We start from the raw sequence: 18,766 nt of genomic DNA, 5'->3' as shown, positions 1-18,766 counted from the left end.
TAGACTTCAGACTTTTTACTCAAAAACACTTAATTAAATCTGGCTAAATACAATAATTATTTATTGTATTTAGCCAGAAAGTTGTTGTGTTTATTGAGAAAGTTTTCGATGTTGTTGCTGGGTATTGATGAAAACCTTTTTCTAGACAAACAAAATGAAAAACATTTAACGTAAAAAGTTACGAAACTGTATGCCTTTCTTTTATTAAGGCAAAGAGAGTCAGAGACCATTTCATGGCCTTTTATGGTTCTTTTCTACTTTGTTTCAATAAAATATTGCATGTATGATTCATCAGGTAAAAAGAAAGTAATTCACAATAAAGGTATTTCATGTTTTCGAATGGAAAAAAGATGGCCCCTGAGTGCTTTTTTCTTTCTTTTTAACTTTTTCTAACTTTTTATTGCCATTTTCCAAAACTGCTTACATAAAGAACAAATGCGAACAATTCACATTCAACATTACACAAAACAAAAACAAAAAAAAACTTTTGCTTGGGAGCTATTCTTCTAATAATCTTCTCGCCCAGTCCTGTTTGTCAAGTTCTTTTCCTATCCTTGGTCGTTGTCTTTGGCTTTAAATAATGTCCATTTCATCCACTTTTCTTCCATTTGTGTTTGTTGTAGTCTTAGGCGATGTGTCAATTTTTCCATTGTATAGATTTCTTCTATTATCTCTCTCCATTGTTCGTGGCAAGGGGATCCACCTTTCCCCATTTCCTAATAATGCTCTGAACTGGTTGTTCCCTACTGGTTCTTTCCATTTTGCTGTGTAATCTGGTGTACACCACCATATGACATGTCTCGGCTGAGCTGCATTGAAGTACTCCTTTAGTTTTGGGAGGCCCATACCCCCTCTGTCTTTCGGTAACTGGAGAGTTTCATACCTAACTCTAGGCTTTTTGCCACCCCAAATAAATCTTGATATTATCTTGTCCCAGGTCGCAAATTGTGTTTGGGGGACATCAATTGGTAGTGATTGGAATAAATAAAGAAGTCTTGGCTGCACGTTCATTTTGATAACTTCAATTTTTGAGTTAAGATCTAGGGGGGTAGTGTAGACCATCTGTCTTTGTCTTTTAGTATCTCTTGGCTCATTTTATCATAATTTGCTTTGTAAAGTGTAGACAGCCCTTTAGTGATATTAACCCCCAGGTATTTAATTTCCTTCATATTCCGTTTGATGGGAAATAATTCCTGAATTTCTTTTGATGGAGTATAGTTGAGTGTTAAAATTTGTGTTTTGGATACATTAATTTTATATCCCGAAAGATATTCATACTTTTCTAGAAGATTAATCAATGCCGGTAGAGATTTATTTGGTTGTTCAAGAAAGGTTATTACATCGTCAGCAAAAAGCCCTATTTTGTGTTCCTCTCCCTTTACTACCACTCCCTTAATTTCTTTTTCTTGCCGTATCACCAGTGCCAAAGGTTCTATAAAAAGGGCAAACAGTGTGGGTGACAGACAGCACCCTGAGTGCTTTTGAGGATTTTGACCCATGGACTCAACTGAATGAGCAGATATAGATTAAAAATCATTTTCGTTCAATCTAGATGTTTGTTTCTGATAGGAAATGAAGAATCTCAAAAGACAAAACAATCTAAAAAGAGTATTAATTAAAAAAAATATATTTAGTTTTTATTTACAATTTATAAAAAATGTCATGTTGAAGATACTTCAGACCCTCCTCAACAATAGATGGGAAGCATCTATTTATCTTTGGTTATTTATGGAATAAGTTGATTTAATCCTAATATGTTCATCCAAGTGATTTGTGTTAAAGTAAAACAACAAAACTTGCTTCATTCTGGGAGAAAGTCCTATGATTGAGCCGATATTTGTTGGAGAATATATTTTATTTAAGAAAACATCAAAACAATAAAACACTTTAGAAACGCAAGAACAACAACTGATTTAAAACCCTATTAATAAAAGAAAGTCTTGGAAGCAAAATATGAAGACACGAGGGATGACTAGTTTTTCACAATGCTGTATGTTTTGCAAGCTTTTTCAAAATTACATCCATATAAAAATGTGTCTTTGCTTTTGTTTGAGAGTGTTCAAAGCAGCAGTGAACTTGAAGAGGTTTGCCTATAAATGCAAAAAGGAGCAGATGTTGTGTTTGGTTTCCAGAAGTTGTCGCTGCAGTGAAACAACCAAACTGACTCCAAAAGTTTCATGATGTTCAGAGAAAAAAACTTTTGCAGCTGAAAATGTAGAAATCAGTGGGGAGGAATTATATAACCAGAAGATTTTATCTACTCATTTAGATGGGATTCTGTTATTCTCATAGTTCAAACATGACAACCTTCCAAAGCAAAGATCATGAGCCAAAGCTCTTAATGTACTCGAAGCGCAAACTCATGAAGCAGCTGTTTGCTTTCTGAGGCTCAAGATGATAGCTTCCTATTCTTCAGCAGCAGCTTTTCACACCAATAAATCACTGTGAGACTCTCCTCTGTAGGCCTCCAGTCTGCGCTCTGATACAAGTCATAAATTACTGCAGTAGAGCTACAGACAACATGAAACCTCCTTCAACATGTCTTCTGAGAAAACACAATGAGGAGCAGTCTTTCATTAATAAATGACCAACATTACTGCATGGAAAGATAAATTGTTAATGATCACACACACGCTAATGCTGATCCACTTAACATGCACCAATCAGCCCTTTTATGCAAATATCCCTACAGTTTAATCAGTGTCAGAAACACAGCTACTGTTATCCAGCGTTCTGCAGAATGATTCAGATAATTAAGCTGCAGATTCACCTTTTTACTTCAGCTGTTCCCAGAAGACCACCTAGTACAGCTCCAAACACCTGCAAGGAATAATTTTTTCCAGGAAAATTAATATTTATTGATTGAATCAGAAACTTCTTTGAGTTCTAGGGTTTAACATATCACGACATAAGGAAAAATAATCTGGCTTTACGGGGTTTTTGTTAAGCTTTGAGCAACGGAGGAACCCAGAATGCAGACTAGCAGGCAGCATGACGGTAAGTGCAAAAGGATTTAATTAACAAAAAACTCACTCATAGAAGAGGCAGGAACAAAACAATAAACAAGCCGGCAAGACAGGCTTGCCATGATACAAAAAAATCTAGACATGAGCATGATCCAGTAAACCAGACTTGAGCATGATTAGAAAAATGTTTCCGTGAGGAATAAACAGGACAGGTGTGTATATATGGAGTGTGTCCAGGTGAAACAAGACGACAGATTAACTAGGTGCAGGTGAACCGAATAAAGAGACTCCTGAGTACAAACTAAGACAAACTAGAAAAACATGAAACTAAAGCGTAACCAAATCCAAAAACCAAACTTGAAAAAACATGAACAAGAAGACAAAAACTAAAGCATGACCAGGAAAATAATAAACAGAAGCATGATTCAAAAACTGTGAGAAACAAATAAGAAAAACCAGAAACCAAACCACCCCAAATCATAACAGTTTTACATGTAATCAAATCTAATCTCAAATGGAAAAACTACACAAAGCAGATTTCACAGTCACTTATTAAGCAAAACGAATCCAAACTGGAGAAGGTGAGTGAAAAACTAAGGGAACCCTATAATTTGACAGCATGCAGATCCACCATGAGCTGCAATACCTTAAAGTAATTATTACTTCAGTCTCAAACTGTTATTGAGAAATGTTGCTTCCTTTATAAAACACTGCTTCATTTGCTTGCTTGATCCAGTTTGGGCTAAGCTTCAGCTGATGGTTGCCTACATGTGCCAGGACAGACTTGCTCTACAAAAAGGATATCTCAAGACGGAATCCTAATTGTGTGATTGACCTTATTTAAAGCTGGATCCTGCGTCAAAGTAGACAAGCCACAGTGAAGCAATAGTGACCTGTGTTTGTATGACCTTCAACCATTTGAATTATCAGTGTGTGTGTTTGTGTTGAGTCAGTGTATGCAAGTGAGTTTGGAGGTGCACAGAGTGGCAAGAAGCCTGCAATGCTCAGCACCCAACAGCAGCAAAAGACAGGTTGACCCGGCTCTGGAAGCAAGCAACAGCATCCAGTCCAAACAGGCAACAGGTGAGACGTAGGGCACCGACAGCACTCCAAGCCCCCCACTCCCTATCCCTAGGCAGGAGCAAAATAGGGTCACACCACACACCTCTGTCTAATTTCTCTGCACATCAAACGTTCTGACCTTGGAGTGAATTTGCTCCTCAATGTTTTACACCTGTGAATAATCTTACTATCTGTAAAAGTATGGACTTCAAATTGTTTGGAATTGGCCTCAAAATCCCTTCACAGATTGACTGGCAATATCAATTACTTCTCTAGGGCAATTGCTGATCTCTTCCCACCTTGGCATCTATACGCTCCAAGAGGTGGTCACACCTGGTGCATTTAATTAGCAGCAACTGGATGTCTTTTTCCCTCTTTAACACTATTGTAGCATCAAGGGTGCACTTACTTTGCACACTCTTATTTTCCATTTAAAACACTTTCTGTCGATTTAATAAATGATCAAAATGAATGTAATGTGACGTGTTTTTATGGACAGAGAAAAGATTTAAGTGATTAACAAACCCGGTATAGTGGAAACCTTATATATTGTGACCAGTTTAAAAAAATCCATTTAGATGCTTATAAATGATGAAGTTTAAGTTGATTAACTTCAATATTAGACTGAATCTGACATAATGGTCTTGCTAAAGGAAGGCAACACACATTTAGATTATACATTAGTGGTTTGAATGCCTGCAAATGAACCAACTTCTGGATTTTTAAAATGAAAATGCTTAAAAGATGTTTTATCCAATGTAGAAATTCAAAAGAAAAATACAATAAATGAGTCCTCTGATATACATTTACATAATTATATGACCGTATCACCATTTAGGACCAGAAAACATCAACATGAGGCTCATTTATTGGCATAGATGCAAATCAGAACAAACGTGGAGCAGAGGGAATGGTGAGGGAATGAGAACAATGCGCTATTTTAGATTTTTCCTTTGAAAATTAAAGGGTAGCACATGTGTGACTAAATGCCTCAGAGTGGTTTTTACATTTAAATACTTCATTTTAGTTTTTATCAGGAAACAAATTGAAGTCTGAGTTGAAAATTCATTGAAAAACAGCTCTGAGGCTGAGAGTGAACACATCGGATGTTTACAAATGACTGTAGTTAGCATCAGATCGCAGCTGCATCATAATTTGGAAGTGTTTTTGTTGAAAAAGCACAATTTTATCAATAACCCCTTTAAACACAGCTGCTCACTTTTCATACTATGCATTCGAGGAAACTCCAGGCCTTTGAAGCCTCAGAAGCTTCACTTGACCTTGTTAATGTTGTTCAAGAACCATAAATGTCTGAAATAATTCATCTCAGTAAAGGAGGCCGTTTAGCAGCACCAGAGACGGTGTTATTACTGAGTAGCTCCCACTATCTCAGTCAGTTTGCGCACGTTAGTGGACAGTCAAACCGACTATCTGTTAGCAAAATTAAAATGACAGTAACCATAGTGAAACTGGTGCTAAATAGAAGGAATTCAAAGCTAAGAGGCGTTGTGAGAATAAAGCAAGGCTCACTGTACAGTCTCCACTCAGAGGGAAGAAAATACAGATAAAGCGGCCCTGATTGATCAAAGCTGCAAGGCTTGACAGACAGAGACAACTGTGTCTGCAGTGAGAACGTATTTGTTACCATGAAGGATGAAATTACCGTTGATGGATATCCAGAGAGGAATGTAGCCAGCTGGTTTTAACTGAATACGTTATAATTTGACAAGTTTATTCTATAGCGTTCTCACCTTCAGAGTCTGCAAGCAGACAGCAGGAATTTCAGCTCCTGTTAACAACAGATGATGTAATCGTGGACCTACTGCAGTGAAGGAGCTTCTCTGCATTCAGAGAACCTCACTGTTATCTCGGGTGTTTTGTCCACAGTGCCTTTTGTCATGTGAAAACATCAAAGTACAATGTATTTTTGGATTTTCTATGATAGGCCAACACAAAGCAGAGTTATTTTGAAGCGGAGGGAAAACAATTTATGGTTACAATAAAAAAATCAATAAGTGTGGCGGCGTTGGGGTGCCCCCCCCCAATCGATAGAAGAACCAACTTTGGCTCTGTCTCTTTTTAGGGTATGTCTCTTTTATGTTGGTCTATCATATACAATCTCTATCAGTACATTGATGTATGTGGTTGTTTTGTGACAAACTGTTAGCAAGTTAAAAGGGCATGAATACATTTGCAAGGTGTTGTCTACGTACAGCTAGAATGCTATGTGATGCCACCCAATGCCTTCATAACTACAGAGATTACAGCTGCTTATCTTTCTCTACTACGCTGGAAACAGTTTTCTCTCCAGCAATTTGTTGACTAACACAGATGTTCCCAGAGTGATTACTGCCCAGGGGTGAGTACTAACTACTTCAATTTACTGAGCTACATTTACTAAAAAAAGTGCTTCTAGTTTTACTTCACTGTACATTTTACTTTTATTTGAGTAATTTTATTTTGACTTAACTCTTCTTTTACTTGTTTTTCCCACCTCTTACTTTCCACATGACATTGGTCGGTTTTGCAATCCGTCAAAGAATAAGAACAAGAATAAGGACATATATTTAGTTTCGTCTCTTGGTGGTCGACCCTTGCCAAGTTGCTTTAGAAAGTCTTTTGGGTGATTTAAATTTTAAGTTACCAGTACTCGCTATTCAAGAGAGAGGCCATGAAAATTCAAGGAAACCAGATTTGCAGTAATAGTCTAAGTTTAAAATGTCCATCCACTGTCTATACCCGCTTGTCTTTGAAGGGTCGAAGGGCGGCTGGTGCCTATCTCTAGCGATCATTGGACGAGAGGCGAGGTCCATCCTGGACAGGTCATCAGTCCATCACAGGACAACACAGAGACACACAGGTAAAACAACCATGCACGCACTCTGCCTAAGTGCAAAATGTAGACACCAACTAACCTAACAGTCATGGTTTTAGACTACCTAGAGACAACCCACACATGCACAGGGAAAACATGCAAACTCCATGCAGAAAGACCCCAGGCCAGGATTCCCAGGACCCAGGACCTTCTGGCTGCAAGGCGAACAGTGCTACCCCAACCGCTTCATTATGCAGCCCAAAATACACCATGTGTCACAAATAAAACTAGCTGGTTAGCCCTGTGTTTTGGTACATGCACATTTGTTTCATGAAACTCTGTCAAAGACACTGCAAAACAGTAGGTTAATGCCCAGAATAAGCCTTTTACTGTCCTACCATCACAAATGCAAATGTGGAGTTTATTAACTGTTACTGAATCTTTAACTGGAACTGTCTCAAATGAGACTAACCACGGACGAACAAGTGGAGAAGTATGGTGGAGGATTTGTAATGCCAAGACCCAGTCTCAACTCCAACAGTCCACAGAACCTTCTTAGAGTGAATGACATCCTGAACACTTTGAAATGCCAAGACATTTTAAATAGAAACATGCTGGCCTCTGCCAGAAAACAGAAACTGGGTCATCATTGAGCCTTTCAGCAGGACAATGTTCTAAAACATAAATGACACAGAAATGGTTCTATTACTGCTTAGCCCAGATCAAAAAACCTGCGGGTGAGTTGAAGAGAAGACTTCAGGAGGAATCAGGTCGCTGCATGATTGAAAAATCTCTACAGAGATGGTGCAGAAAGGAATAATCAAAGACTCTCCTGTCTCTATGCTTGGAGGAGGGTTAGAAAGGGGTGAAGCTGCTGTGTTTCAGCATTTAAAGCTTAAGCTTCATAGAATAAGATGCTGGTTCCTTTTATTTAAAGAATATAAACTCTATAAAAACCTTTCAGAAATGTATGCCCCAAAAACAGCAAAGATCAAAACAAGGCTAAAGGATTGTTTACACAGACTGGAAACAGCGCTGAGCTCACACCCAACTGTGATGGACGAGATTTAGCACCAACAGAAGAAATGGCACAATGTTGATTATAAATCCATGCAAGGCAATAACACGGCTTATTAATCAAAACAATAGACTTCACAGACATGCAAATCAGGGCAGGATTATGGCCTATAAATTCAGCTGATTAATTTACACAAGCCAGCACAGCATCTTCTAACTCAAACAATGGAACAGTTTGCAGGCTTGTAAATACAACTCATGTACTGAAATGCTTAAATATATTTGAATAACAGCATTAAAGAGGCAGAACCTAAATACCCCGTGTTTAGCTTTGCATAATTCATGTCTGTGGGGAGGAACAGCCTGCAGCTTAATAAGCTGCACAGAAAGAAATGTCTGGTCTCCCTGGAGTGGCTTTTTAAGCAGGAAAGTTCATTCAAACGTCTCAAAACAGTTTACATGTATCACTTCTCAGGAAGTCAGAAACTATGTTGCTTGGTTACGTTTCACCATAGCAGGTTTAGCAGAGTTTTGTTCAAACTGTGGGACCTAAGAAGATGTCTGTATGTTTGGAAACATTCACTGAAAGCATACGTCTACAGACCTGCTGGCAGTCTCACCAATACTTAACTGTAGCTAAATTACAAGGTGGTCAGCCAGGGTTGTTTGTTGTTTACATTCTTCAGGTTTTCTTGGTTTTTTTTATCTACCTGTTTTCTGACCTAAATGACAAAACATTGATACCATAGATTGGCTTTAGCATCACTATACTGAGATTTAACAGAATAATAAAACTGACAACACTGCAGTGGTGATATTACTGTCATGGTCAGAAACTATTGTCTCAGAGCTTTCTTACAGTATTCACACCTTTCAAACCTTTTCCTTCAGTTTTTTAGGTGAAAGACCAACACAGAAAAGAGCATATTTTTAAAGTTAGCTAGTTTTACAACATTTTTAAATAATAATCTGAATTGTGTAGCAGGCATATGTAGACCCATTTACTATGACACCCCTAAACAAATTGCCTTCAGAGGTAAAGTAACTAGTCCATCTGTATGTAGTTTAATCTCCAATAAATTCAAATCATCTATGAAGGCCTTGGAGCAGGGCTCTCCGACTCCAGACCTCCAGAGCTACCACCCAGCAGCTTTAAGATGCATCCCTGCTCCAACACACCTAAATCTAATGAATGGCTCGTTACCAGGCCAATTCATTTGATTCAGCTGTGTTGAAGCAGGGATGCATCTAAAAGTTGCAGGATGGTAGCTCTGGAGGTCTGGAGTCCCCTGCCTTAGAGGTTTGTAAGAGGACAAACAGCATCGAGAAGACCAAGGAACACAGCAGACAGGTCAGGGGGGAAGTTGAGGGGACGTTTAGAGCATGTTTTGAACATCTCAACTCAGTTCAATTCATCATCTAAAAATGGAAAGAACTATAACTGTAAACCTATATTGACAAGCTAGGCAAGAACAGCATAGTTCAGTGAAGCAGCCAATAGGCCTGTGTCCCCTTCAGGGACACAGCAAACATGAGGAAAAAGGAGCTCAGGTCAGATGGGACTAAACCTGAACTTTCTGCTCTATGTGTAAAATGGTTTGTGTGATGAAAAACAATACTGCAGATCACTGAGCACACACAATCCCCACAGTGAATCATGGGGGTGGCGGCATCATGCTGCGGGAATGCTTTACTTGAGCAGAGAGAGGAAAGCTGGTCAGAGTTGATGGGAAGATGGATGGAGCTAAACACAGGGCAATTCTAGAAGAACAGGCTGAAAAAGACCTGAGGCTGGGCAGGAGGTTCATGTTCCAGCAGGACAACAACCCTGAACGTACAGCCAGAGCTACAAGGGTTTAGATCAGGGGTACTCCATTTATTATAGTGCCTCAAGTCACACTCCATAATAAAGTCACATTCAAAAAACGTTCCTTTTCACTCAAACAAGACCCCCGCAATGAATCTCAAGCAAAAAAGGTTTTTTGGGGTATGGGGGGGAGTTATAGTAATAGATAACAGGAACCTACTGCTGTTTTAATGAGGTAAATCAAGCATCTCAGGAATTGAAAACACAATGTGCTAAAATAAAATAAAATGTCCCTTTCAGTTTAACAAAATGCACACAGGTCCTCTGGTAAACAAAGATATCAAGATCTCAGGGATCAAAGTGCCATGAAAATCTATTTTACATTCTGTCAAACACTGCTTTATTGCTTTTTGTTGTTGTCTTGGAGATGCAATGAGAATCCTGCTTGCAGCTTGATGAGGACACTTTGGTGCATTTATTTTTGTTGTTCTTAACTCTGAATTTTGAGGAAATGTCTCTTTAAAATCTCTCATGTTTGCTCTCATAACGATGTTTTAAAATGGAAAGTTTATCATAGCTATTGTCTCCTGGCAGATCAGGCACATCGGTCTTCTGTTGGCCGGTAAGAGAATGAAAGCAAATTGTTCTGTCCATTCGTCTTTGAATCGTCGATTTTCACTGTCCACTTTTTCCTTTTGCAGCGAACACATCATTTTCTTCCAATCAAGGCTCCAAGTATCAATCAGTGAACCGGTCCGAGCCGCTAGCACTGCAGCAGTAATGTCCGAGTGACACCATGACAGGCTGTCAGCGAGTGGTTGCCATGGAGATGACGGTCCACGTTGCTCTATAACATAGCTGACTTACTGGCATCAGTTGGCCGTCTCGCTATCATGGAAACACAGCACATGCAGCACCACATCGCCCCAGAGTGGAAACATAGATATCATGAAAGCATCACAGCTTGGGGGCCACAAATATGACGCCTATTGAGGGCCACTGGCTTGGATCAAAGCATATTCATATTCACAGAATTTGCCTTTAAGGCTATAGCTACTAGATATGTTCAAAACATTTTACTAAACTTTAATATTAGTCATTTATCATTTAAAATCATCCTTGGGTGATTGGGTGAGAATGTGGTGCTGAAATGTGAAATTAAACTATTAACTGTAATGCTATTAGGCTGAGGATTGAAAAACCTTTGGAAAAGTAGGAATAAAATAAAATGAAGTCCAAACAAATCCCTCTGCACCAAACAGCCTAGCTAAAGTACTTAGAACAACATAAGGAGGGGTGATTAGGGTTACCTTCAGTTTGTAGCCCTGAGCATTTAAATGAGTTAATAATTTAGTGAAGAGTCTGCTTGTTTACAACACTGACACTGATGTGTTCTTCTTTTAGTACAATTTCTGGGCTCCATCTGTTCGTAAATGTGTTCAAGGATGTTCAGATCTGCGGACGCGCAGAGCTTCCATATAGATCTGTATCACTTCTATCCTGAAAACGTAGGACTGACAATAACAATGAAGCTAAAAAATACTTCTGACGCAGAGGTCCCAGGTTCAGGTCCTAACCCTGGAGACCATCCCACCTCCTGTCTGCCCACTTTGGAAAAATAACAAAAATAAAGGCAACTAGTGCAGCAGATATAAAAAAAAAACGTAAAAAAAAAAAAAGGTCCAAAAGTTATTGTTAGAATAATAGGATTTATTGTTAGAACATAAAACATTTAATGTTCAGAAATGTCATCGATAGCTGCATTTATACATATTCCAAACGTCCGTTTGTCATAGCAGTCAACATGCCACATTAATTTGGGCCAGTTTTGTCGTTGCTCAACCCTAAATGGGTCCAGATATATCTGTAAATGTCTTCTGGTACTCAGTGCAACAACATGACCCGTCTGAATGCTGTTCAGGTGGTCTAGTTTGTATCCATGGAGCCAACTGAGCCCTCCAGTTCCTCAGTGAGAAATGCTGCCACCTCAATCGGATCAGACTCATTCCTCATCCTGTACAGAACCATGTGTTTTAAGTTCTTCTAAGTGTTTGCATAATTATGACAACACTGCCCAAGCAAAATGCCCAGCAAAATCTCTCCATGGCTCAATTGAAGCATGAAACAGAAATTAATCAGTTTCTGTAGACAAGGCATTTTCTCAACCACTTATCTGCACTGTCATATTATAACAGATATTTTACAGTTTAGAGTTTTAAAATTCTTACTATGTTTTTAAATGAATGATCTCCCCCTGCTAAGCGTCTTCATCTCTACTTACCTTCTCGGCCCCTGGGTCGCGCGAACAGCAGCTCCTGCAGGTACCGGCCTAGAAGCTCAGACTGGGCAGGACCTTCTCTATCGCTGCTCCTCAACTGTGGAATAACCTACCTCTGCACATTAGAGAGGCTCCTTCACTGCTTTTAAAACTTGACAAATAAAAACTTTAATTTATTTGTTTTAATTGGTTTCTGCCTCATGTCATATTTTTATGTCTTTGTCTTAATTAATGTTTTTAGAATGCAGTTCTTTGCAGCACCTTGTTTCAGCTGTGGTTGTTTTAAAGTGTTTTATAAATAAAATGTAAAGAATTTTCATCCTTATATTGTTTTCTTAAAGGTTGTTGGACAGTCTTTGATCTCTTAGTATGACTTTTGATAAGGCGGCCATGGACGCTCTATTGTTCTCCTGATGAAAAATAGAATCTTACAGGTTTTGAAGTGGTTTTATTGTGTTTCAAAGGTAAAGATTGTTGAAATAAATAATTTTACTGATTACAAAGGCAACGTTTATTTGCATAGTGCCATTCATTGGTAATTGCAAAATTACTTAGGAAAATGAAGAAAATAAAAGACATGATAAATATGACCTGATAAAGTCAGCTTTGACCTTTATAGAAAAGCTGCAGCAAGCAGTAATGTTTTCAGTCCTCATTTAAAGGAACCAACGGCTTCTTCATATCTGAGGTTTTCAGGTAGTTTGTATCAGAGCTGAGGAACTAGAAACTAAATGCTGCCTCCTCTTGTTTAGTTCTGTTCCTGGTGCTGCACCCTAGTTCTGATTTCTAATTGAACATTTCTGCAGCCTAAAACAATGACAACTGTCTTTTCTCAATACAGCTGGGGGAAATCATGACCCAACCACTCATGAATATTGTGGACACACCAATTTAGTGACTGTAATGGACTATTGTCATGCAATGAAACAGAAATATAAAGCTGTTTGTCATCAGCTTAGATTGTGTGAGAGATGTTTTAGCATTCCACAATCTGGGCGAGGATCATATAGACATTAAAAGAAAGCGGGCTGAGAATGGACCCTTGAGGAACCCCATTGGTGATTTTATTTGTTTTGATTTATAATTCCCAAATGACAGAATGTAATCCCGGTCTGCCAAATACAATCTGCACCAGGTTAGCACAACACCAAACAATCCCATCAACCTTTCCAACCTATAAATCATGATATTACGAACACTGACTTATTGTCTGTTCTCAAACACATTAATTAACCGATTCACTACAGTGGCGGATGGATTCCCTGCCTGAGAGGTTGTTGTTTTTCAAATTTCATGGCTATTTTGCTTTCTGCCACTTTGTGAGATCTATAATAAAATAAAAAAATGTTTTACTCATCTGACATCTGAATGCAGAGATGCTAGTCTCTGCGGGGAGTTCCCCTTTGGCAGAACTACCATGAAGGTGATTTGTTACATGAGACCCTTCTAATGACACAATGTGTTTTCTCATAAAGTGACTTCTGCTGTTAACGTGTGTGAAACCGGGAGGTTTACTATAGGGACAGAGCAGAAAAACAGACTTCAGAAACGCTGTGGTGAACAACTGATTCCCTGGAGAGCAAAGAAGATATTGTCTGAGAAAATAAACTGTAGATTAGATTTATATCCAGGAAGTGTTTGGTGCAGAGATATGAGATGGTGAAAAGCTCGAGAGAATTAAAGGATAAAGAAAAAAAAGCCACTAACACTGCGGCTGAGGAAGAGAAATGAGGACAGAAAAAGCCGTCCTCACCTATGAACAGCTGGCTGTTGAGCTGCAGGTGGATGTGTCCATCAGCAGGAGCATCCTGGATGGCGACTGGAAGGTCATCCAGACGGAGGGACGCCTCTTTCACGTTCCGCTCGGCACGGACTCGATGCCACCGGTCGTCGTTTAGCGGGTAGCTCGATTCAACGCGAACCTCCAGCGGGCCGTTTCCAACATCGAAAGAAAAAACAACCTGAGTGGCAGCTGAAATAAAAAAAAAAAGACACATCAAGGCAAATTTTATGTATTTACATTAATTTATATGACACGCTGGAGGGACTATGTCTCTCGGCTGGCCTGGGAATGCCTTGGGCTCTACCAGGAGGAGCTGGACGAGGTGTCTGGGGAGAGGGACGTCTGGGTCTGCGGCCCCCGCGGCCCAGTCCCGGATCAAGCGGAAGACGACGAGTTCGACGAGTACATTAATTTCTCAACTTTCCTCCTCTCTGATACGGTCCATATTAAAACGTTTGACAAGATATTAGTTCAGTTAAACTTAAATGATTTTTCTTTGAATTTTGTTCAACTACCTTTTAAAAACCTCACTGTTTACCTCATTCTTGCAGGTCTAAACTATTGCAATAAAACAGTGTTCAACACAGATGTGTCATAATGACCAACACCAATGAGCCAACACAAACCTAAAACCATGACATTTGGTAATTATCCACACTTCTTGCTCAAAATATGCAGCTCTGGAAAACTGGTGTCACCCTTGAACAAACCTTTATGTCAGCCAAAGATAACCTAAGGACAAAAAAATGCAATTTTATTTACTAGTGTGAACAAAAAGCTATCCAAACCACCTCATCCCTGTGTGAAATAGTAATAGCCCTCTAAACCTAATAACTGGTTGTGCCACGCTGGGCAGCACCAACTGCCATTAAGCATGTGTAGAAACATTTGAGGGTTTTCAAGCATGAATGGACTGTTTAAGGTCATGCCACAACAAAGCAACCAAATTTAAGCTGAAATTTTGTCTAGGCCACCCCAAAACCATCACTTTGTTTATCTGAGCCATTCAGAGGTGGACTTGCTGGGGAGCTTCAGATCACTGTCCTGTTGCATTACCCAACTATGCTTAGGCTTAAGGTCAGAAAATGATGGCCAGATATGAATTTGCGGTTTGAATGCAAATGCATGCCACATTTTTCAGATTTTATAATGAATCTTTTTCAAAACAATGTATAATTTTCCTTCCACTTTACAAAATCTCTATAAAACACATTGTAGCTTGTGGCTGTAAAATGTGAAAACGTGAAAAGATGAATCGGGTATGAATGCTTTTAGTAAAGGACTGTATGTTATGTACAGGATTTTAAAGAATAATGTTAAAAAACAGGGTTCAAAGCCTCAAATACAGTGGTGACCAGTGGCTGTGTTCTTTATCAGGGATGGGAAGGGGGGGTCAGATGCATTGACCAGTCCAGCTGCGTCTGGAAAGAAACACTCTGTCTCTATTTGCCAACATCTATTCAGCAGCATTTACCTTTGGGTGAAGACCGCTGGACAGTTTGAGGTGGCAAGTACTAAACACAAGACTTCACACTGTCAGACTGATTTATTTATTTGGAAAAACACTGGAAAAAAAGCTTTTTAACTGGATCAAACTACTAGGCTGGAAATATCTCCCCCACATATCTGGTAGATTCAACTTTGCCATTAGGCAACTATATATGATGAATGGTGCAAATCCCAGCTGGCTGAGAATTATATAATCACAGAGAACAGATAGTCATATCAGCCAGTTCTGACAGTATTGAGTAAAACATTTCTCTATAAAACCTGGGGGGGAGGACAACAGTCCAACACATCTGAGTAACAACTGCTTCACAAAACTCCAAGGAAAAATAAAATAAGACAGTATTTTTCCCAAATAAACAGCCATCCTTCTTGTTTTAGAGGCAAAAGATGTATACCCCGGAGAAGATGAAACACCATCCCAGCATCCTGGAGTAACTTCATTTTTTAACAATTGTTCTCAGAGCAATCTGAAGGGGACATCGTGGAGCAGCAGCAGCAGCAAGAACAACCACACTGACTGAGATTTCCCAGAGGAGAGAGACTGTTGGTGCATCTCTGTTCCTGTATTAGGTTCTGATTGGGTCATCTGAAACTTGTTTTTAAAGGAAAATGCAGCACAACAATAGAACTGCCAGCTGACTTCAAACAGGACAGGTGAAATGGAAAACATGTAAAATTAAATGGCTTTATTACACTAGCATAATCTTACACTTCAATTTAGAAACATCCAACCTTTAATTTTAGTACATGTATTCAGTAATAAAAAGATTCCCATGTTAAAAAACATTTGTTTTAGAAAATTACTGCAGGCATAATTATTGGCAACCCCTGACAATCCATATTATATTAATGTAAATACATAATTGTATTATTTTTTTTTAATTAAATTAAACGTTTGGAACATTTAATTAATAACCCATGACTTTCTAACATGACATTTCTCTTAGCTACTCTTCAAAATGGGAAAGAAAGGAGAACATGGTATTTAAGTAAAGCAGATATGTGCTGATCTTTATAAGGGAGGAAAAAGCTACAGACATGACTACAGCAGCAGTTCAACATTTTAAAACACATGGAACTGGCAAACAAGGCTGGACAAGGAACTGGGTTCTTCTTGCCACCATGCACAGTGGAGAGGATGGTAAAGGAAATTAAAAAATCAAAGTTGGAGAACTTCAACACAGAGAGTCATCATATGTCTCAATAACAACCAAAAGATGCTATTGACATCCCATCAGGTAGTTTCAGTATCATGACAGAAAAAATACTTTTGTGTCCTACCATAACAAATGTTGTTGGACCACTTGTTTGCTGAATATTGGACCATGTGCACGTTGTTGGACGTCACTATGCCTTTCCAACGGCATCGGCCATTTTGTATCCAGGACAGTCCGTTCCTGCATATCCCGTCGGACATTGCGACTGATATGACGGGGCGTCCCAAGTCTGATGTCACAGGACGCTATATATGAAGGCGCCCATTTTGAACATACGTTCTCAGCTGGAGACCGTGATACGGTCACCAACATCTGAAGCATCACCTGGAGAAGAGTCCCGAGTGGATTTAATTTATTCTCTCTTGTTGGCCAACGAAGAATTCATAACTGAGGTTTCTGGAATAAGAAGGCCAGAAATGTCACTTTGCCGATCGAAGACGTGAGTTTAACACGTAACTGAAAAACACGGAGTTTCGAGGAGACGAATTGCCACCGTGTTTTTGTCCTATTCAACTTTGATGGTCAGATCATATTTTCCCTTCCGCCAAGGAGGCCAGAGGACGAAGATTGACTGCTTTTCCTGAAGTTAACTGTGGACGCACAGTGACTTCCAACTCCCCCCCCCATTCGCTCGCAACCCCGCTCCGAAGGAAGACGCCAACAAGTAAAACCCATCTTTTATTTTTATTTCTTCCTTAGAAAGCCTGGGCAGGGTAGAGGAGATTTTTAGTGCAGTTAAGAGTCTAATGTGTGTTTGGAATTGTATGTGCATGCCATTGTTTTGAAACTCGCTGGGACTTCTGGAGACCGCCGTGTCTCACAAGTGTGTCTTTACCGTGCAAACACCTGTGCGCAGGTGCGCTGTGAGACTGGACTGTTAAAATAACCTCATGGTGAAATTCCCCATTTTCTTTGTCTTCAACCTTACTGCTTGCTAGTTTGCCACCAAAAGTTTTATAACTTTTTGTCTGCTCAAGAGTTGGGGGAGGTTTTATGACTGAGTTTAACTGACTTACAGTGGAGCTGTGCCCCACCTCCACTCACAACCATATCCTTTTGTCATATTATCATTTTTTGCCATAACTGCTGGTTGATCTCCTGTTTTGCCTTATTTTTGCTTAGTTAGATATTTTACCCATTTTGTGTAGAACTTTGCATGTTTGAGTAGGTGATTTAATAAATATTCACATAGATGGTAACAGAAGGCGTTTCTGGGTTTATTTTGTGCAAGAGTGATTCGTCAGTCAAGATAAGGTTGAAGTTCCACACGTTTCGGCAGAAACGGTCGATTAAACAGTGACATCTCCGGTAATAGTTATTAATTATTACTGAGTATTTAACGGTTGTAATTATCAAAGGCATTGAGCCACAATTACAACACCAGAAGACATCTCTGGTCTCGATTCATAAATGAGGATTTTGGTTAAGAAATAAATTTTGTCAAATTATGATTTTTAATTATAATTATAGATAAAGATGAATCAATCAATAATCATAATTCCAACAATGTAAACACACTAACTCTAAGAAGACTTTAATAGGCAATGACCAAGATTCAGTTTGTCACGTCTGGAGTCAGACCGAGTATGAATATATTAAAGAGCAACCTCTTGCCCAAAGTTATGCATGGTGGAGGATATGTGATGCTGTGGGCCTGAACTTTGTTAGAGTGCATGGCATCATGAAATCTTTGGAATAACAAGACATTTAGACAACAGCTGTGGCTGATTTTACTTGAAAACGGATCATCAGTGTGTCTTTCAGAACAATCCAAAACATATGGCCAAATCTACATAGAAATGGTTCACCAGACACAAAATCATGCATAGACAAAAATCCTGTAGAAAACCTGTGATGTGAGGTGCGCTAAAGAAAAGAGAGCATAAAAGACGGTCCAGGACTCTGGTTGATTTGTGCGAAGAAGGATGGTCGAAGATATCCCCCCCTCTGTCTGCGTCAGGAGGTTCAGTCCAAAAGCACAAAGCATTACCAGCAAGGTTGCAAATGTGGGATTGTTGTCTATTAAATAAATGTAACCAAATTAAAGGTTGGAAAGAGTGGGAATTTGCAATTAAGGGTTAATTGTTTCAGGCAATTTGCACATCCTCACCAGGGCTGTCAAATAAAGGTGCTGTGTGACCCATTTTATATGGCTGTTGAGACAGAAAATAATCATTTAGTCTTAGTGGAAAACAGACATGAGAAACTAAAATAAAAGTAGCGTTCGAGGTGACATGAGGAGGTACTGTTGCTTCTGCTCTTTCATTTTCATCTCTTCACAAATACACAGACTGTCCTTGTTACATTTAATT

General features: G+C 39.1%; 1 protein-coding gene across 4 annotated transcripts in view; it reads right to left on the bottom strand.

Annotated features, from left to right (window-relative positions):
• The window catches only part of LOC124869479 (contactin-associated protein-like 4), a 255,881-nt gene that overhangs the window by 32,797 nt on the left and 204,318 nt on the right, over nucleotides 1–18,766 (bottom strand). For all 4 annotated transcript variants that reach the window (XM_047367336.1, XM_047367335.1, XM_047367337.1 and 1 more), the window contains one exon: nucleotides 13,699–13,917. In XM_047367336.1, the coding sequence (XP_047223292.1) occupies nucleotides 13,699–13,917 (219 nt within the window). The remainder of the gene's footprint in view (nucleotides 1–13,698; nucleotides 13,918–18,766) is intronic.

Source organism: Girardinichthys multiradiatus, chromosome 6 (assembly GCF_021462225.1).
Source record: "Girardinichthys multiradiatus isolate DD_20200921_A chromosome 6, DD_fGirMul_XY1, whole genome shotgun sequence".
In the NCBI taxonomy this organism is placed as follows: domain Eukaryota; kingdom Metazoa; phylum Chordata; class Actinopteri; order Cyprinodontiformes; family Goodeidae; genus Girardinichthys; species Girardinichthys multiradiatus.
This window is presented reverse-complemented; position numbering and strand designations above follow the sequence as displayed.